Source organism: Cryptomeria japonica, chromosome 5, assembly GCF_030272615.1.
Source record: "Cryptomeria japonica chromosome 5, Sugi_1.0, whole genome shotgun sequence".
Classification (NCBI taxonomy): Eukaryota; Viridiplantae; Streptophyta; class Pinopsida; order Cupressales; family Cupressaceae; genus Cryptomeria; species Cryptomeria japonica.
In genome coordinates, this window is record NC_081409.1 from 99,332,859 (window position 1) to 99,355,569 (window position 22,711).

Consider the following 22,711-nt stretch of genomic DNA (forward strand, 5'->3'; position numbering starts at 1 on the left):
AGATATTAACTACTACTAATATTTATTATTTCTCATCTTGTTTCCCTTTCAAGGTTTCTTATTTGAAGGTTGAAAAGCTCCTTAGATATTTTTCTTTGAGCCTTCAATAATGGTCATCAAGGATTTCATTTTAGAATATTATTTACTTCCTAATAAAGTTGGAGGTTTTGGGTTTATTTTCATATGTCACCAAGGACTTACCTTGTGTGCTAAATGTACCATCAGGGTACTCAATGCTAATTAGGCCTAGAAAATTCTTGTTCATCATTACATCATCACTAACACTCCTGAATGTTGTTAATCTTGGAAAGTCCTGGGTATGGGTACTCTTCTCACTATAAGGGAATCCATCCACATTCAAAACACATTTTTACTAAAAAGTATTTGGAAATCTTGGGAATCTATCAAGCCCTTGAATTGTGAAATGGTATATCCATTTACCAATACTCCATTTGGTTGACTTCTCTTCTCCATTTTCAATAGAGGTTAATGGGTTTCTTACCTTGAGCTCATGCCTTAAATTTTTGAAATGAGTAAAAGGTTTTCCATATTTCATTCACCTAGCCCCAAATAATTTTATTCCTTGGCCTACATTAATATTTAAATACAAACTTTCCAAATAGAACCAAGTCACCTACCAAATGGTTATTGATGCCTTCCCTTTGCAATTGATTCACAAAATAGTTGTGTGTTTCCTCAAACCTTTGTGGAAAGGTTACAAATATTTTTAGATACTCCCTTTCAGGGTTAGAGGCACTTTAAAGGTTATTCTTTATTGTATCCACACTTGCATATGGTCGATTGGATTAATTCTCAATAGAAATAGAATTATTCATGTGGTATGTGGCAAAAAGCATTTTGAGGTGTTTGGTCTATAGTCCTAGAGCCTGAGTTGATTATTACTCCTTGTGTTTATCATGCCAAGGACTTCCTTGGGACTCATCTTTCTCATATTGACATTACCAATTCTAATTGGTCTCTATGTGGGCATTTTGAGGCACTCAAGAATCTCTTCTACTTTTGTCCCCAAACTCAAGGCACTTGGACTTGGATTCATGATATCTTCAAGTCTTTTTTTCATGAGTATCGACTGGAGACTTATATCTAGAGTTGTGAAGTGGACCTTGGTGATGACAAATAAGTATCTAAATGGAAGAGCTTTGTCCTTCCTAGATTTGAATGTTGTACCTAGAGGATCTCATATCTAGAACAATCTTCTCAAGACCTATTACCTTCTCTCTAAAGGTTTGATCTAGCAACTTGGGAATGGTTGAAAAAATTGGTTCTAGAAGGACCCATGGACACAGGGGCTTCACTTAGTGAACCTAGGTTATATCATGTGTGTTCATGGCATACTAAAGAATCCCCCTATTTTGAAAAAATATTTCCTTAGAATCCCTTTTTCCACCCCCTCCCAATACACAACCTAAATTAAAAGCCCCCTATTTGTGCCAAATATTGCATTTTTTCATAGCCCGTATTAAAAACCCCCCTATTTTTACCGATAGGCGATATATTTTACCCTCATTTTTGGGATATTAAACCCCCCAATATGAATGCATGTGATATGATATTTCCCAGCTAGTGAAACCCCCATGCCCATTGATCTCCTCCATTCCCCTCGAATTTCATCCTATTTTTGTAACGATTGAAGTTGATCTGTCCACAACCCTTGGGACCCTTCCTAGTGATTACTAGGTCCCACATTATTCACCATTGGAGTGGATATTTAAGGCCCATGAATTTACCCAACAAAAGAAGTGTGTGGTGGAAGGGCTTCTCAAAATCTTTAATACTATCATATTTTATAGGAAAGAAGATGAGGATGTGCTCATTTGGGCACTCTCAAAACATGAACATTTTACAATTAAAATTGGCTATGAAATCGCCTCTCCTTCTCTGGTGCCTTTTTTCAAATGGGACTACATATGGAAAACTAAGAATAAACCCAAGGTTTTCTTAAATTTGGTGGATGGTCTATTATGGAAGAATTCTAATTGTTGATAACCTCAAGAGGCATGAATTTCAAATGACAAATAGATGTGAGATATGCAAAAATGAAGAGGAGAGTATTGAATATGTTTTGTTCTATTGTCCCTTCTCTCTGAATGTCAAGTAGAAGAATATTGGCATGTTTCTCCTTGATTAGGTATAGAATAATGCTGCCAAGCATAATTTTCTTAGTGGGTAATTGCCTTCCCCTCACCCTCTATCTATGGAGTTGTGGTGGCAAACCTTTTTCACACAAGATGGAGTTTATGGAAAGAGTATAATAACATAAATTTTAGAGAAAGAAGGTGTGGGAATGTGAAGATCTAACCAATAGGGTTATCTCTAATGTTAAGGAGAATATAGTTTTTTTGTGAAGATGAAACTTTCTCACCCTTCACTTCCTATGGACTAGTCGATCGATATATCATGGAAAATGGAGCATATCCTTTTTGACTTCACTATCCCTCCTATTTATTTTTGTAATGCTATCAAATGAACCCCTCTTGACTCATGTTGGCTGAAGCTAAATTTTGATGGGTCATCTCATGGAAACTTGGGTTAGGCGGGAGGGGATGGAGTGATCAGAGACTCGTGTGGTAGTCTCATCCTTGCCTATGTAGAAAATTTTGGAATTCAAACTTTGAGCATGGCTAAAGTGGTAACTATCTATCATGGGTTAATTGTAGCCAGGGACAAGGGGCTTAAATGAATCATTATTCAAAGGTGATTCTAGCAATACAATCATGATGCTCATAGGGGTGGCTAAACTGGATTGGAAATATAACCCATTCATCACCAAGTGTTGTTCTATCCTTCCTACTCTCAGAGACATCAAGTTTTGTGATGTGTGATGGAAAGGAAACTATGTGGCAAAAAATTTGGTGGGGTTGGGTGTGTATGTTAATGATTTTGAAGTCTGGATTCACTTGCACAAAATCTTGATAGAGACTCATGCCATGATTTTGAAGGACTTGTCTATTAATGATGAATAATCCCAATGTTTTCTTTTTGGTAGTTGCCCTTATTGACTTTTCCTTTCCTTGCTAATTAAGGTGGCATGACTTAAATTTTGTTGGTACCACCTACCACTATATTCCCCAAGCTTGTCACTTTCTCAACCTAGTTTTCTATTTTGTGGCTATGGGTGGTGATTTGATTCAAACCGAACTTGATGAATGATTTAAATTTAGGAATAATGGGGAGCTTTAGGATAAGGTAATTAAATTCAATCTGGATACTTATGTTGAGGAGATGATTGGCCATGATCCTAAGCTCTCTACTACATTTGTTCATGCTGGGGGCAATGGTAATTTGAAGATTGGCAATGTCACTTTCATGGTTTTGGCAGAGACTATTGTGAAGGTGACAGGACTAGCCCTTGATGGCATATCCTTTCCCCAAAACCCCAAAAGGAATTACAAGGATGAATTTTATCAATTCTTTAAACTAAGTGAAGGAGTTTCTAGACTTCAAAATGGTTATAATAGGGAGGAGCTACCTAGAATTAGGAAGGACATGACTCTATTGTTTATGAAGTACTTCACCTTGGATGATAGGAATTTAGAAGGTTCCATCTACATATTTTCCCCATGTTATATCGTCTTCTCTATGGGGTACGACTGAATTCCCTTTTTTGGATTATGTCCTCTTTTTCCCAGTCTATTATGGCCATAACTTTAGCCCTATCACCATAAATATAAATATTACAAAAGATTTAGAAATAGACTGGGACAAAGAGGACATAATCCAAAAAAGGAAATTCATTTGTACCCCATAGAGAAGACGATATAACATGTGGAAAATATGTAGATGGAACCTTCTAAATTCCTATCATCCAAGGTGAAGTACTTCATAAAATTTTTAAATTTATTATCCATGCAAATCTATTAGGATCCATTATTATGAATTGGTTTATTACAATACATATTAAAATGTAGATCATTTTTGTGTTGAGTATATTCATTTATAAATTCTTCTTCCATTTAATCCAAACCATGTGTCTTGGTCACATCAAGGAGTTGCATATTCTTACCACAAACATAAAAGTAAATACATCAATAACACACATTTAAAATAAAAAATATAAAACAACATTCAAGTAAAATAAAATAAAATATATATATTTTTTAAATAACTTCTAAATAAAATTTAAGTTTAAATAAGAATACGAAAAAAACGTCAATAAAATAAATTTGTCTTTAAATTATGCTTAAGTAAATTAAACAATTTTTAAGTTAAAACTATAAAATAACCCTTAAGTAATCAAAATACCTTTTCAAATAAACATAAACTGAATAATGTAAATAAAATTAGTATAGATATTTTAAATATATCTATTTGAAAAAATGTTGGGAGACATCAATTTGGAAATATTATAAAAAAATCATGTTTACTATTAAATAAATTTAAGATAAAAGGTAAAAAAAATTTGTCAAAAAACTCATGCGAATACACTCATGCCCTAATAGGTAGTATAGATATTATTGGTGTCTAATTTTTCATCTTGTAAGAACTCTGAGATTAGGTGAAAGATAACCTGCATGAAAAGGAGAAATAGGAGGGTCACTTTGGTGAAAGAAGGTCGGTTCATCTGCTCACCAAAGACAAGAAAAACAAATTGAAACCAAAGATGTTTCCCCTAAACCGGCAAAGGCTTTTACCCTTGATGATGATGACAACTCAGGAGCTCTAGTGAGGAGGGGGGGGATGAGGAATTTCAGGTGGAAGGGGAGGAACAAGGGGAGGACAGTAAGGAGGATTCAAAGGGTTTAAGTGATTCTCTAGAGGACAAGGTTGATTCGAAACAAAAATCCTTGCTTCAAAATACTTTTTAGGATGTGGAAATGGTTCCCTATTCTCAGGACTCTCCTACCGAGGAGGAGAATTTTAGTGTCAAATAATAGCAAAACTAGATAATTAACCTATAAGTTAAGGTCATGAACCTTGAAGCGAAGATGGACGAATATAGGCAAGGACATCAGCTAATGGGAGAGGCCTTGAATTCCCTATGTGCTATTACTGATGAATTATGCAGAATGTTGTTATGGGGTTTGTCTCGAGATAGAGAAAGATGAAGAAAAAAGAAAAAAAGATGAAGGATGTCAACCTGCAAGAGGAGCAGGAAGAGGACATGTTGTAGCCTGAGATCTAGAATTAACTGATGTAGTGTCTTGTGCGGGAATGGAACGTCATCAAGGATGAGTAGGATGCTATTGGGTTGGTGCTTTTTTTTGGTCTACGTTGATTTCAAAAGCTGATAGTATTAGTTTTAACATGGACTTTTATCTAAACAGGTCTGCATGCCTTATGTTGGGTGTTTTCATTTGGATTAAGTACTCTAATACTATTATGAACTCTTTTTAGTTATATGCTAGTAGTTGTATTATGGATAGTAGGAAGTTGGAGAGGGTTATTATGTTTAGTTATGTGGATATTGTTAGTGTTTTGTTACTTTTGAGAGTTGTTTCTATGCTTTCTGGGGTGTTGGCTATCCGATGCCAGTAATTGTGTTGTTGCTCTATAGTTTATCTGTTTTTTTTGTAAGGGTTCAGGACCCCTTCCCTACTAAAATAATAAAAAACATTTATAAAAAGATATTGCATATGAATTACCTATTTCAAATTGCCCATTAGAATACTGGACTTTTATTTATGGTTTTCAAATTGCCCATTAGAATACTGGACTTTTATTTATAGTGAACTGTGATACTTTAAAATTGCATCTAACGCCTTACAACAAATGATGGCTTATTTATATGACTACCGAGTGATCGTTTATGCCACCATATATCAGATACTAAATACGGAGGTGATAGACTCATAGCTGATTATTAGGATGTAGATGAGCATACTCCTATATAGATTTAGGGACAGAATACAATACTGTAGTCAGTGGTTCCAGAAGGGCAGGTGAAAGTGCTGGAAGTATCATCCTTGGCATAACTGTAGGCCTGAGGGCACTGGTTCTTGAAGATCATCGAGTAGTTTGTGGCAGGGCAGTTGTCGACATAGGCACCTCTGCAGCAATACTGGTCAGTTTGAAAGACAGTGCAGGCACTATTGCATCCGCCATTCACCTTCAACTCAGCAGGGCAAACAGCATTGACGTCGGCTTTGCATGCAGGGGCAGTGCACTGTCCGTTTGTAGGATTGATGGAGAGAGGACCGTTGAATCCGTCCACCAGGGAGACGTCGTAGAAGTCCTTGTTGCCATCTCCATTGAGGCGGTACTCAGCCAGCGTGGTGGGAACGCCTCCCGAGACTGGCAGCTCAATTGGCCGTTGCAGTCACCGGTTTGACAGGTTCCTCGGCCGCTCGCATCAAAAGAGCAGCCGGTTCGGCCCCAGAATCTTGCTCCCTTTGTCCCTGCCGGCACATCGACGGTCCATGTCTTACCCTGGTCGAGCTGCTGCCCTCCTCCGGGTAATCCTGCCGCCCAAACCGTGTACCCGCACTGGTTCCTTATCTCAAACTTAACTGCTGCCGCCTCTGCAACAAAAAACACACGCATATTATTATTGTGAACCTCGGATATATAGTGTATTCAATCTAAAACTCTTATGTTACCAATACAGCTTACCTTGCATCTGAAGATATATAGCCAGTCCAGCCACAAGAATAAGCACAAGATCTGATACTGTTGTCATTATACCGTCTGTATTGAACGGTCGAATGAAGATGGATAGATTGAGTATATGAAGAAGGATTCATCATTTATATAGGAAAAGATCGCCCGGGCAGACACGAAGGAAGCATGGACTCAGTCTGAGCAGTAGTGTGACGTACGAGGGCACCATCTACCCAGCTTCTACGATGCATCTGTATGTAGTTATATGTCTATGTAAAATGCATTATATGCATAGGATGTGTAACATGCATTGTATGAATAAGATTCTAAGATGCATTGAGATGCAGTTATATGTATATGCAACATGCATTGTATGAATAAAATGTGTAACATGTATTGTATGCATAAAATGTGTAACATGTATTGTATGCATAGAATTGTCAATGCATCGTACAAAAGCCCTTGTTATTAGAATTCAAACTTGCATTTAGTGCATGACTTGACTTCAGGTATCCGCTGCCCAGTTTCCGACCGTAATAACTTCAGAAGGAAGCAAACTAGCATGGACCCGGCTGAGAAGCCGTGGATGCTACGAGAGCCCTGGTTTATCAGAACTCAAACCTGCATTGAATACATGAAATGACTCTAGGTAACAGCTGGCCAGTTTTTGATCCTAACTATTTCAGTGACTTGAAAAGCCAAGGTACCCTAAGAATCAAATCGGAAGATGTAAAATTATCTTGATAAAGATGCTAACTTCATAGAATTTCTTTTGCTTAAACTTGATATTTTGTTTGATTGATCCACTTTTTAAAAATTATATATTTTGTTTTCTTATAAATGTTTTTAAATCTATTTTTTAAATTTATTCTTATTAATGTATTTATAAATTTATTTAAGTTTGTTAGTAATTAAAAGTGAGAATACAACTTATTAATAAATAATGTTCAAACAAAAAAACTGTAGAAAAATTATTTGAAGAAGATGTTAAGTTCATAGAAACAAATTGGAAAAGCTTACAATTTCTTTTGGTTAAACTTGATATTTTGTTTGATTGATCCATTTTTCTAAATTATATACTTTGTTTTCTTATGAATGTTTCTCAATCTATTTTTAAAATTTTATTTTTATTAATGTATTTATAAATTTTTCAAGTTTGTCAATAATTAAAAGTGAGAATACAACTTATTAATTAATACTCAACATATCAATAGTTTAAAATTTAATATTTGAAAAATATACATTTTAATTGACTTTTGTAACTAATATTATAATAATTTCAAAAAATTGGTTTAATTTTTAAATAGGTATTATTTGCTTTCAAATAAAAATGTTAAATAAGTAGTGGAATATGAACTTATGATTTAAAAAAATAGACTAAATTATTATCAATAGTGAAATAAGAATATCTTGAAATGTCGATTCAGGTCTAGGGGAACAAGTTTTTTTTAGAAATTTGCAAATCTAAAAGGACAACTATATTTTCTAAATATTTAAAATTTTCTAGTCATAGATTTTTTTTATGATTATTTTAAGATTTTTTTTCTTTGTATATACTTAGTTTCAAACAATGAGATTAAAAATAAGTAATCATACATAAAATTTTAACTATGACTAAGAAATTCTAAGAAAGTAATCTAAACTCCCTTACATCTTCTTTGCAACCCTTCCCTATTTGCAAAAAGCTTGAAACTCCTTGAGAATATATTCTCTTTGTAGATAAGCAATTCCTCTTTAGGAGTCTAGATTTCTTTCCCAATTTACAGGTTTATATTGGTAATTTGAAAAATATATTTGTTAGATCATAGTAAATTCTTTTTTTAATATTTTATTCTTGTCCTATTTTATCTTACAAGGATATTCGACAAAGGAGTCCTTCACCCCCTTATATATTTATTCTTAAGGTAGTTGGCTCTAAATTATTTATTAATAGTTGAAGGGCTAAGGGTGTTATCTAGGGTTGGTCTTCAAATAGAAGTCTTAATGCTCAGTCCCATATCTAATTTGTCTATTATACAATATTGGTGGGGGCTACAAAAATAAATAAAAAAATAAACTTAAGGAAGTCCTTATATATTTATTTGGCTACTTTAGAGTTAAAGTTCAATGAAACTAAATCCAACATCCTTTTTTTTCCATATCATATGGCTATTCAAAAAATAATTTCTCATTTATTTAATTTAAAACTAGGAATCTCACCTTTGATTATTTGAGGATTCTCTTAACTTTAGGTATCCTAAAAAGACATCAAAGGAATGGAAAACATGTTTGGATGGGATTTGCATGAAGATTATTCATTGGACATTTAGAAAACTACCTTTTTTTACAATATTGAATCTCATGAAAGCCATTGAAGGCTAGGCCAATTTGGCCAATTAGTTTGTTTATAAAATTAATGACATCAAATAAAGTCTATGCTCCCTCTCTAATGTGGATATCATTTAGATGATGAGAAGCATGGGTATGGAGAAAAATGACTCCAAGAAAATATTGGCACTAATCAACGGGTGGCTAACAATGTGAAGCACATGAAATCCAATTAGGGGGACAAAATTGACATGCTAGAAAGCTTGATGTCCAAGGTTAACAATAAGCTCAATGTTGTGGCAAATGTCAACAAGGAGTTTGTTCAAAGGAATGCAAGGGGACTACATATGCTAGACAAGAAAGCCTATAACTTAGGGATGGGTTGGAAGAAGAAGAAAGATAACAATGCAAAGGTGGGTGTTGATGTTGCTAATGAGGAGGTGGAGGCCATTCACCATGTTGTTATTTTAGGTAAATAGGTTTCGTCCAAGATGTAGGAGCACTTGACTAGAACTTATAGTTAGTCAAAGGCTTTTGAAGAAAATTATAAAAGAGGTCATGGATATGCATGACCGGATCATTCACAAGGACATGGAAGCTACCAAGATTCTCAAAGAATTATAGTACACTAGTTTAGGCTTTTGCCCTATTGTGTTGTTTTGTTTTTTTTTGTTCTTTTTATTGTGTAGGTTTGTTGGTAGTTTTAGTTTGTTTATTTTTTGTTAGCATTTTGTGGTCATTGTAAAGGGTTTCCGGACCCCTTCAAAACATGTTTTACCTAATCAAAAGTAAATCTTTCTTTTTTGAAGGATTCTTGAGACATTCATCCTCCATTCCTTTTAAATTTCCCTTAGGTCAAACCTTTCAATGAAATTTTCCAAGCTATAGGGTGGTCCAAAGTTGAATATTTTAAGAATTCTACTCAATTGGGAAGATCTTGAATCTTATATTACTAGAAATACCATAATAATATTACTATAGGAGCCTCTTTAATTTCTTAAGTGTCTATTGCTTTGATTCTTCTTGATAGGCCTTTCAACACTCTCAGGGATACAATTTTTATTGCTTTGAGAATTGACTCTAAAATAATTTATTTGTTATTTTTGGTTATTAGTATGTTGAACAAAAGAGAGGTATGAATAGATATTTTGACAAGTAGAGAAAAATTTAGAACAAATTTAGTTGAACCAAATATAATACTTTATTTGGTTATTTAGTTTGACTAAATCTCTCACTTGGGAAAATATCATAAGAAGGGGTTTTCTTTGTTCTTCTAAATATGTTTTATGTGGCATTAGTGAAGAAAATGTTGCTCATATTATTTTGGTGCCCTTTTTCCTTAAAATTTTTTAGATTATGATGGACTATATGGAATAATCCTATTATTCATACCTCTTCTTCATTTGTATTTTCGATAGCTAGGGATGTCCACCTATATTAGATCTTTCTATTTGTTGTTATCGATCTTGGCCCCATTTTAATTCTTTGGTGGATTTTCTTATAGATAAATTGATAGATTTTTTATGAGTATCAGAGTCATCTCATTCATTTTTGACAACAAATAAAGATTTTTAAATCAAAGAAACTATTAAGACCATGTTTTCCATTGAATAATCTCTCTCTTGTTTTGATTTTTATTATTTTTGGTCTTGGATTGAAGAATCTCTTTCCTGTTTTGATTTTCATTATTTTTTGTCTTGGATTATCTGCCCTCTTGAGCTTCTCACATTTTGAATGTTGACTACATGAAGACAAATAAGAGGGTGAATATGAATGGTGAGTGGTCTCCTCCACCTCTACATTTCCAAAAAAAAATATATCTATGGAACATCAAGGGGTAACCCAAGGGTTTCTAGTAATGATGGAGTAGGTCATGATACTCAAGGATTGGCTCATTTTTTTTCCACACTTATATGGGATATATTGATTATCCAATAGAGACTCATGATGATCTTGTGTAATTGACCAAATCTTGTGAATTGAGATGAAAGTTATTTTTTCGTAAAATGGATTCCAGATTTTTGCGGTTCTTCAAATTAAAGGAATGTCTGGCAATGCTCCTCAATATTAGTTTGTCTATTTGAGCAGATTTTGTGTATTGTAATTGATTAAACAAGATTAGCCTAATTTATTCGTTTTTGTAAACTATTGAGATTGTGAGTTATGTGGGTCCTAGTTGATTCATGGATTGTTATGTTTTGTTGGTTTGATTTGTTGTTAAACTTGGTTGTCTTTAATATTACAGCTATTATCTGAATATTGATGACCCTTACGCGGCTCGGTTGGAAACTGGGCAGCTCTTACCTGAAGTCAAGTCATGTTATAAATGCAAGCTTGAATTCTGTAACCGGATTGCGTACGATACTAGCCTTCTCATGCCGGGTCCTTCCTCTGTTGCTTCCTTCATGACCGGCGGAGCGATCTTTTTCTATATAAATGAATAATCCCTCCTCATATACCCAATCTATCTATCTTCATTCAATCGTTCAATTCAGACGGTACAATGGCCATGGTATCAGATCTTGCGCTTGTTCTTGTGGCTGGACTTGCCATATCTTTACATATGCAACGTAAGATGTGTTGGTAAAATAATACGTGTTGTAGGTTGTTGAATGGTATATACATCTCTCTAGGCCTTACGATAATTTTTGTGTGTGTATGTTTTGTTGCAGAGGCGGGGGCAGTTAAGTTTGATATACAAAACCAGTGCGGGTACAAAGTTTGGGCGGCAGGACTACCAGGAGGAGGGCAGCAGCTTGACCAAGGTCAGACATGGACCGTCGATGTGCCGGCAGGGACAAAGGCGGCAAGATTCTGGGGCCGAACTGGCTGTTCTTTCGATGCGAGCGGCCGAGGAACCTGTCAAACTGGTGACTGCAACGGCCAACTGAGCTGCCAAGTCTCGGGGAGCGTTCCGACCACGCTGGTCGAGTACACCCTAAATGGAGATGGCAACCAGGACTTTTACGATGTCTCCCTGGTTGACGGCTTCAACGTTCCTCTCTCCATCAATCCTACAAATGGACAGTGCACTGCCCCTGCATGCAAAGCCGACGTGAATGCTGCTTGCCCTGCTGAATTGAAGGTGAATGGTGGATGCAATAGTGCCTGTACTGTCTTTCAAACTGACCAGTATTGCTGCAGAGGTTCCTATGTCGAGAACTGCCCCGCCACAAACTACTCGATGATGTTCAAGAACCAGTGCCCACAGGCATACAGTTATGCTAAGGACGATTCTTCCAGCACTTTCACCTGCCCCTCTGGTACCACCGACTATAGTATTGTATTCTGTCCCTAGATATATATAGGATCATCATAGTCATTATAACCTCCAAATAATCAGCTATGATCTTATCACCCGTGTATTTAGTATCTGATATATGGTGGCATAAACTATCATTTGGTAGAGTCATATAAATAAGCCATCGGTTGGTGTAAGGTATACATGCCAGTTTCCAAGTATCACAGTTTATTGTAAATAAAATTCCATCGGTATTTTAATGGGTAATGAGGAAAAGGTAATCCATATGCAGTTATCTTTTTAACATTTTAAGTTCTAACATATTAAATATATATATATATTCAAATAATACAGATATTTACTTGTTTTGAATTATAAATCTTAATTTAAAATATAGATTATTTACATTCATCAAATAAAATTTTGAGTCACAATTGATTTTTTTGTAAACTAGTTAGTTTTGAGTGTTGCATCCCATATATATTAAAAATTGAATATTTTTCAACTAAATAACAAATCTAAAATAGGACCAGAATGCATCTCTATTCTTACTTACGTAGACAAAATCCTACATAGCAGCTACATCCAATATCTCTTATTAGCTTTACATTCAAACTAAACATACTAGAGAAACTAAGTTTCAATTTTCACACCGTTACCTTTTGGAATATCTTGATTAGGTTTTGGGTTGTTTGTGAATGCAAAAGACGAGTTGACATGATCTAGACTCACAACATTAATGGAAGCCTTTAAGAAGTCCACACACTTTTGCACTTAGCACTATCATTTCTTCACCCTATCTCCAACCACCTCAATAGGGAAAGGAACCCATGAGCCAAATTACATTACAATAATTAAAATTATTTTACTTGATAGTTTTTTCTTATTCTTATTCTTATTTTTATTTAAATGTTATGAGTTATTTTATTTGGAAAGATTATTTCATTTTACTCGAAATTAATTTTATATTTTTTTAGTTGAAAGTTGTTATATATTTCTAATTTTGAAATATGTAATCATTATCTATTTATTTTATGTTTGTAGTAAGATATGTGACTCTTTGATGTGACGAGGACATATGGTGCTAATAAGATAGAGTAAGAATTAATAAATAAATATAACTCAACACAAAAAAGATCTACTTTCCAATTCATATTGTATCAACTCAATACATAATAGTGGATTCTAATAAATTTGCATGGATATACACATATTTAAAATTTTAAAACTATAATAATAAGATGGGAGAAATTTTTCCTTAACTATATATTACATACAAATTGCTTTTATCACATTATTGGTGATATGATAGTAATTATTGTAGATGTATAAATCTGACCACTTCCCTAAATGAATATTAAATATTTATTTTAATCTCATTCCTCTATTTAATTAAATTCTTTATATTCATCTATTTGATTAAATAAATTACTCAATTTATTTAATTAAGTTCACCTAAGCCTTTTCTAGCCTTTGATTAAATAACTTACTTTATTTAATTAAATTCCCCTTTCTCCCCTTTTAATTAAATTTACATTTAATTAAATTAATCCTTACAAGTAAATAAATCTAATTTATTTATTTAAATCCCTCACTTGTATTTATGCAAGTTGCATCTATTTGATTGAAATAAAGTACTTTTATTTTAATTAAATTCCCTTTTCCTCCACTTGCATTTTCTTATATCTCCCACTTGCCTCCCTAAACCCCTTCTAGATTCTTCTAATCAATTCTAATTTATCCTAATCCATCTCCTAAATATTGTCACATCCCTAAGAAAAGGGAAGTCACTTCTCAAACCCTCAAAGTCTTCGATAACCATTAAAGGCTTTATGTCCTCAACAAGTTAACCCTCAAAGTCTTCATAACCAATAATGGTTAACTCAACCTTCTTTCATGGTTAGAGACTTTCTCTCTAACTCAAACCTCATCTAACGCAAGGGTCTCATCAAGTATTCATGGCTTTAACCTTGGTTATCCTTTTAACCCTTGCACAAGAGTTTACCCCTTGGGTAAAAGCTTTATCCAATGGATAACCCTAACCTAACATTAACCCTTACCTCCTAAGGTAACCATCATGTCTGCTAAAGCATTTAATGCTTCTTTCATCTCCTCTCAAGAAACCTCTTGTTGACAATTTTCACCATTTCATTAGTGAGAATTGTAAACATGGATTGATAACTTTCAATCCTGGCCCTTGTTAAGATTATCCAATCTTGACCATCTATTTCCCTATTTTTCCTATAAATAAAGCTCTCATTTTCTCATTTTGAGATATCCAAGTTTCATGCATCTAATCTATAGTCATTTTACTAAGCTTTTAGCCTCTCTTTGATAAAATCACCTTAATAGCATTTTAGAAGTAATTTTAAATATCATAGCATGTCCATGTTAGACTAGTTATATTGTTAGGACAGGATTACTAATCTTTATCATAACATCATATTCATACTAGTTTAAAATAATCATAGATTCAATATCATACATATCTAGGAATGCAATCATGCTAAATTAATCAAACATCACTCATTCTTGGAGTTCTCATTCCTAAGTCACTATGCTCAGTGATCTGAGAGCAAAGACATTGACTTGAGGGATCCTATGAGATAGAGAACAATGGAACATCCCTTGGGAAGTTGAGCTATTGAATATAGCTCCATAACTTGCACCAAGAGTCTCATTACTGTGTGGATCTTTTGGAACTTGAATTTTACGTTTCTATACACCACATTTCCTGCACACAATTATATATTTATATTGTAATTGCACAACATCATATCCATTAATTAACCTCAAATCAAACTCTCCAAATCTACATTGAAGAGGGTCCCTTGATTCTAGTTATGATCATTATATTATTTTTTTTGATGTGCTTCACATATGTTACTTTCATATTAACAATGAAGAAATCAAATCTAACAGGAATTACAAATTATTGTATATGTAAATGGGTATCAATGCAACATGATGTGGTGTTGTGATGGTTAACCCTAGAACCTTACTTAATATTATATTAAAATTAATGTTGTCTAAAGAGAATCAATGTGAGTGACAATTTGAAAAGGGTAGTTCACCATCTATATTTTCTCTTGCACCGAGATCTAACAAATAAATAACCATACAAAAATATTAAAACTGTATAAAATAAAATAAATAACAAAAGTACAAAATGTTAACATGCTTTAAAATAATAACAAATGTGCTATGGTTAACCCTAGTCCCACTGCCTTTGTAGCACACACTTGTTCATTGTGAGATCATTCATGAGTATCATATATCATCAAGAACACGTGCAACATTAAATCATGGATATTTATGGTATTTGCAAAGTGAAGCATATGTGGGCGACACTAATTATACTTTCAATCTCTATTGAGTTTGACCCTTTACCCTTTAGATACATATTCTCTTCAAAAGTAAATTTTAAGCATTTTTGTAACTTAAGATTTATTTTCTTTACTTAACAATTATTTTATTTCGCTATCATTTGAAGATCTTTTTATCTTGTTGAAGAATTATGTTATAATTTTGTTGAAGTTAATTTTGAGTTATTCTTTTAGATTTTTTAAATATATTTTGATTATGTTTTATATTTTTATTTACACAATGATAACATATAATTCTTTGATGTCAATTTGAAGTTACTTTGTTTACTTTAGAAATGTTTTATTCACTATATAGACACATGAATCTATTTTTTATTCAAGAATAATTCTTTTTTTTTAAACATTAAATACTTATATATTATTTTTAAAAGTTTAATCTTTTTTAAATATGTATTGATTATATTTTCATTGTTGTATATACTATAAAAATATGACTCTTTAAAAGAAAAAATGATTTTTGAAAGTGCTCCACTCTGAATTAGTGAGGATGTGAATTATTAAATACCCTTATGAGCCAAAGGGGTTCTGTAATCATGTATCTCCCCCTTTACTCACAAAACTTCTTTTTGGAAATCTAGCCGCTCATAGGGTAATAACAAGCAAAGAATTGGAGTCTTTGGGAATTATAAAGATAAGCCCTCAAAGCTCAGGAATTTTCCATGCTAGCGAAGATTCGAAGGTGGGAAAAGGTGTGAATTGCATCCTAGGGAGGTTGATATACTGCAATGGGTGTTTACCAATGGCAAAAGGGAGGACAAAGCCTAGAAACCAGAAGCTCAAAGTCCTGGCAAAGGTTGGAAAATGGTTAAATCCAGGAAAACTCTTCGGGTTGAAAAAATGGCTCAGCGTCACCCTTTGTAGGAGTGTTTCCTCAAGGGCATTACTTCTAGGAGAAAAATTGGAGGATTTGCAAAACCACCTTCAGATTAGGGCAACCTGAAAGGCCCTCCAAGCAACCTGTCGCGGGCAACATCAAGAAAAAGGTTGATACTGCAAAATCCGCTTCAAAAAATGTGGCCATCAATAAGAAGATCTATAATCAGAACATCATGAGGAAGGATCCAATTTCAAACAAAACTAAGGAAGCTCCTATACATACAACAAAACAAAGATATGAAGGAAAATACTTTGTGATTGGTGACCGCATTTTGGGGTCACACCGTAACCACTGCAAGGAGACTAGTTTGTTTGCAAAATGGAGCAGTAATGGGCAAGCGATATCAAAGATTTTGAATTGGTGGTATTGGGCTTATCACCGCCAAGTAAGTATTTTCGTTCTCCCCAATAATTTTATCTACATTGAATGTGTAAATAAAGAACTAAAATAGGAATTAATAAATGGAAAACTAGTTATATTCAAAGGGTTTAGCTTTCATTTCCTTGATAGGCATCATAATTTCCAACCAAAGGCATATAAACCCAAAACCTTCCCTAGATGGGTAGAAATCTCATATCTTCCTATAAAGCTTTTAAATTTCGAAGCCCTGGTGGAAATTAGAAATGAATTTGGCACCTTCCTAGGTTTGGAGAAGAATTTCCTCAATTAAACTAAGGTTAGAATGCTCCTAGATATGGATTCTATCATGTCCTCCCCTAAACCTTTTGAATTAATTGCCATAGGATCGACTTATGGAAATATAGCAAAATTTTACAATGGGGGTATGAGTGGCAATGTCATCATTACTAAAGAAGATCTAATTAAATTTAACCTGTAGTGTGCCCTCGAGGAAATAACCCTAGAGTTAACATTAAATTTAACCAAGATAAGGGGGTTTTTTAAATAGAAGTTAAAAGCCAGAATCAGGTTATCGATGAAGGTAAGTTGGCCAACCCCATCAAAAAAGAAGTATCCCATAGGTGTTACTTGATCAAGATTTGACAAATCAAGCAACTGGTAATAAGCAAGGGTCAATGGGAAAAGTTGAGAGCACTCAAAAGTGCATGGAAGGGGTAAGGAAAGAACATATTCTAGGAAAATTGGAAATGGTCTATAAAATTATGAGTTTGAATTCTAACCCGGAATCAGAATACGATATAGAGGATGAAAATAATGAAGTATTTAAAATATAAAAAACAAGAACTGATTAAGAAACTTATGGAATTAGATTCTAGTGAGAATTTGCATGAGGAGACTCAAGAGAATCTTATGGTGGAAGTAAATAGTTTTCCAAATGATAAGCTAGGCATTGATCAGAATTGCTTTAATTTTGTGAGTCTGGATTTTAGGACAACCCCTAAAAAGAGGGGGAGAAAGTCCCTCATAGAATTAAGAATTTTAGCAGGGGAGGCTAAAGATCAAACTAAAATCATAGATCTTTTTTACAATGAGAAGGGGAAGGACCTTCCCAATGATCAATGAAGATCATAACTTGGAATGTTAGGGGATTGAATGCCCCTAACAAGCAGCACATGTTTAAGCACAATCTATTGATCATGAGAGGAAAAGTAGTGATAATTCGGGAGACCAACCTCTGGGCTAATGATATTTGAAGTGTGGATCATAACCATATGTGTGGGGCTGCTAGTGGTTTGGTTGTTCTATGAGACCCTAGAAGGGTTAAGTTTAAACCTTTGACCAACCACACTCAGTGGCAGAGTGGTAGAATCAATTGCTTGAATAGTAATATAAGCTTCATTCTTATCAATATATATGGGCCTATAAGTACCAACATCAAACGATATGTATGGGGAGAATTGGATACTTTCATGTCACAAGATTTAGAGAAGAATTACATTCTTGGGGGGATTTAAACACAATTTAAAGCCCAACTGAGAAAATAAGAGGTGTGCAGACAATAACAAGAGCACAAATTGAGTTTTCAGATTGGATGCATAGGAATAATTTGATGGACATAAGAATGAATAATGGTTTATTCACATGGAATAATAAGAGATTCAGCCCAAGTAACATAGTAGAAAGACTAGATAGGTTCATGTATAAAGGCTATTTAACTATCTTTCAGTTTTCTCTACAATCCAACATTCTTACCTTATCAGGGTCTGACCATTTTTCTGTCTCACTTGACTTGGGTGCTGAAAGGAAGCCTAGGAAATGTCCCTTTAAATTTTAATATATGTGGTTCCAAGATAAATCTTTTATTGAACTTATAGAGAATTGGTGGATAGAGGAACAATTTCAGGGCTCCAAAATGTTCAGTTTTGTATCCAAGCTCAAAAATATCAAAATAAAAATTCTTAAATGAAATCAGGAACACTTTAAGAATATGTTTGTGAAAAAGGAAGAGATTGAGAAGGAAATAGATTATATTAATGAAAGCATCATAAAAGAAGGAATGGATCAATACAAATACTTTAAGGAAAAAAAGAGTTTACATAAATATGAAGACATTTTAACAAAAGAGGAGATACACTAGAGGCAAAAATCTAGGGAAAACTGTCTTGGGACAGGATATAGAAATACTAGATTCTTTCATAACATTGTCAAACACAAAAGAAACTTGAACAGGATTAGCAAGATTAGGAGTCAGGAGGGTTTTATAGAAGACCCGGAAGAGATCACAAGGGAAATAGTCAATCATTTCAAAATAAAATTAAACAATTGGGGAAGCTTAGATATTAATGTTGAACATGAACTACTAAATGACATCCCTAAGATAATATCAAGGGAAGAAAATAGAAGATTGAATATCATCTTTTCACTAGTAGAAATAGAGGCAACAGTCAAACAGTTACACTCAGACAAGGCACTAGGGCTGGATGGATTTAATGCATGTTTCTTCCAAAAATATTGGCATATTGTGGGATTAGAACTTTGGGAGGCAATAGAATGCATGAGGAAATCGGGGGGGGTTTTCAAAGAAAACAACAACACTTTTATTGCACTAATCCCCAAGAAAGATAATGCTCTAACCCTGGATGATTTCAGACCTATTTACTTATGTAATACAATATATAAAATCTTTTCCAAAGTACTTGCAAATAGACTGGATTCCCAATTTTAACCCTAAATTTTTTTTCTTTTATGAGCTCCTTATATTGGGTCAACATCAACCCTCTTCCCACCGAATTTCATTCTCCTGAAATAATAGAATCAATAGAGGAAGGATTAGGGAAATACATGGCCTTTACAAATTATCAGGATAGTAACCTTGAGAAAGATACAAAAATATTAATCGACCTTAAGATCACTAACCCTAAATTGAGCCCTATTGATCTAATTTCCTTAGCAGGGAAATAGGAGATCTCTCCTTCAATTTTCGACGATATCATTGATACTTCAGAACTATTTATTTGCCATAAGAGAAATTCTATCAAAGAAACAATAATTAACCCCAATTCTGTTATAGGCAAAATGCATCTCAACAATAGCCAGTTACTCCTAAGTCCCGAGCCTCAACTCGTGCCTACTAGGAATAATTCCTTAGAAGGCTTGCCTTCTCTCGATAAATCTAGGGTGGATCTGCCCGCTTCTGGCACATTACCTCATCCTCCGGTTCTGGTATCCAAGAAAGACAACACCATGATATTTACTTCATCTGATACAAAATAACATAACCCTCCTCTTAGAAACCTCACATCAGCCCCATCTCATGTCCCCATGGTTTATCAGGTCTCGAGCCCCTCTTCTCTTACCATGCAACAACCCCCCAATTTAGTCTAGGTAAATAGAAAACTAGACAAGAACTCTATCTCTTTGAATAGAGAGGCCTTAAGAGATCTACTTGAATTTACCAACTCCTTGAAAGCAGATATTGCTAAGCAGATAGAGATTGTAGAACGTATTCTGGTTGATGAAGATGCTCATATAGATTTTGATCACGTTCTAGAGCTCGAAGACTCTAAAGACTTAACTTACAATAAGGATAAGTTAGACCTAATATTTAACTCATCTCCCCCTCCCCCTTCCCCTTGACTATCTTCCAAGATAGAGATTCATGGAGAGGCTCCCCCTAGTATTAGTGAAGGAAAAACTATGGAAGTCGATCCGTTAGGTCTAGCCCTCAACATGGTAGGTAGAAACAAACCTGATTACTGATCCTCCCAGAAGAGGAGAGGGAGGAGATCAAATTCAGAGTTAATACTTTTGGATGGGAGGGCTTTGGACCAAACCACGCTTACAGATTTTTTCAATGTAGGGAGGGGGAAGTTCCTTCCCACATCACCATGAAGTTTTTATCAGGGAATGTTAGGGGTATAAACACCCCTAATAGGTAGCACATCCTCAAGTGATGTATTTTTAAGGTCAAAGCTGAAATCACTGTTCTTCAGGAAACCAAGCTTGATTCTCCTGTAGGGGATTCTCTTGGGAAACATTTAGGAAAGTACAATTGGTCAAATGTCGCTAGGATTGGGGCATCTGGAGGCTCGGGTATTATATGGGACCCGAGTCACATTTCTCGAGATATCATAGAGACCAATCGATCCTAGATGGGATTTGACATCAAATGCATCAGTAATAACCTTAGATTTAATTTGATCAATGTCTATGGTCCTATACTGAATGACTTAAAACAAGTAGTCTGGGAGGAACTCTGCTCCTTCTTGAGTAGGAATAAGAACATAGATTATATAATAGGTGGTGATTTTAATGCCATAAGCAGTTTAGTTGAGAAATCTAGTGGTTTCTCCAAAGAACCTCAATCCTCAATCAATTTTAGAGAATGGACCTTTTGAAATAATTTCACGAACATTCAAACAGATAATGGTATCTTCACATGGACCAACAGAAGATCTGGATTCAGCATGATAGCAAAATGATTAGATAGGTTCCATGTTAAGGACAACTCAGGCTTCCTCAATAATATTCTAATCAAGGCATCTATTCTCCCTTTCTCAGGATCGGATCACTTCCGGATCCAATTATCTTTACCTGAAGACCTCAAGCCACTGAAATGCCCATTCAAATTTGAGCTCATGTGGCTGAAAGAAGATAATTTCATAGGCATGGTAGAAAAGTGGTGGTCGTCATTCAAGGTATTTGTCCAAGCTCTTTTGTTTTGTATCTAAGCTTAAAATGATCAAACAAGCTCTCCTTTCATGAAATCAGGAAAAATTTGGCAACATCTGTGAAGCCAAGGCCAAAATTGAACTTGAACTAAGTTAACTAAATGAATCACTGATCAATGGTGGGATGGACCCAGAATGATACTTGAAGGAAAAAACCCTCATGAAAAAATATGAAGATATTCTGTCAAAAGAGGAAACATTTTGGAAACAAAAATCATGAGATACCTGGTTAGCTGATGGGGATGGGAATACTAAATTCTTTCATGCTAGTACTAAAGTTAGAAGGAGCAGAAAAAGTTTACCAAAATCATTGAAGGCAATGACAATTCGATAGAAGATTCTGAAGGTATAGCCAATCACACTATTAAATTTTTCCAAACCCTTCTCAATTCGGAGTCCTCCAATTTGATTGCCCAGGAAAGTCTCCTTCAGAATATCCCCACACTAATCTCTAATGAGAAGAATAGGGCTCTTAATCAGAGCTTCATAGTAAATGAAATTGAGAAAGTAGTTAAAGAACTACACCCTGATAAAGCTCCCGGGCCGGACGACTTTCCAACTGCCTTTTTCCAAGCATGCTTCAATTTTCTAGGAGTAGAATTAGTGGATGCTCTCGAAGGATCCACAAAATCAGGTAGGATCCTTCGATAGATCAATAACACCTTCATTACCCTCATTCCAAAACAAGCCTATGTTGTCTCCCTGGACAAGTTTAGACCGATTGCCCTCTGCAACACAATCTATAAAATCTTTACAAAAGCATTAGCTAATAGAATCAAACCTCTTCTTCAAATTATCATCTCAGAAGAATAGTCAGGCTTCGTGCCTAGTAGATCCATCTTGTATGGGGTTATTATCACTCATGAGGCAATCCACTCCTCTCATTCTAACTCTATACCCTCTATGTTCATCAAGCTAGATATCAAAAAGGCTTATGACAAAGTGGATTGGAGATTCCTATGCAAAAGCATGACAGCCTTCGGCTTTAATAAAAGTTGGATCAACCTGATATTTGAATGCATCTCAACCCCAAATTCTCAATACTAGTTAATGGTTCCCCACAGGGATTCTTTGCCAGCTCTCAAGGCTTGAGACAAGGAGACCCCTTATCCCCCTTTTTATACATTATCATGGCAGAAGGTCTAGGTAGGACCCTTCAGAAATATCAAGAGCTTAGCAACTTAGAAGGGATGAAAATTACAAGCAATGGCGACCTAGTAACTCACCAACCAACAATTTGCAGATGACACTC

The 22,711-nt window shown here is 34.6% G+C and overlaps 1 protein-coding gene and 1 pseudogene across 1 annotated transcript; one reads left to right on the plus strand and one right to left on the minus strand.

Moving 5' to 3' along the window:
• Positions 1 to 5,672: 5,672 nt before the first annotated feature.
• On the minus strand, positions 5,673 to 6,637 carry LOC131067924 (pathogenesis-related thaumatin-like protein 3.7; annotated as a pseudogene).
• Positions 6,638 to 11,348: 4,711 nt separating this feature from the next.
• LOC131067720 (pathogenesis-related thaumatin-like protein 3.7) lies at positions 11,349 to 12,205 on the plus strand. Its single transcript, XM_058002841.2, has 2 exons — positions 11,349 to 11,435; positions 11,538 to 12,205. The coding sequence occupies exons 1-2, from the start codon at positions 11,369 to 11,371 to the stop codon at positions 12,161 to 12,163; spliced, it is 693 nt and encodes a 230-aa protein (XP_057858824.1). The 5' UTR covers positions 11,349 to 11,368; the 3' UTR covers positions 12,164 to 12,205.
• The last annotated feature ends 10,506 nt before the right edge of the window (positions 12,206 to 22,711 follow it).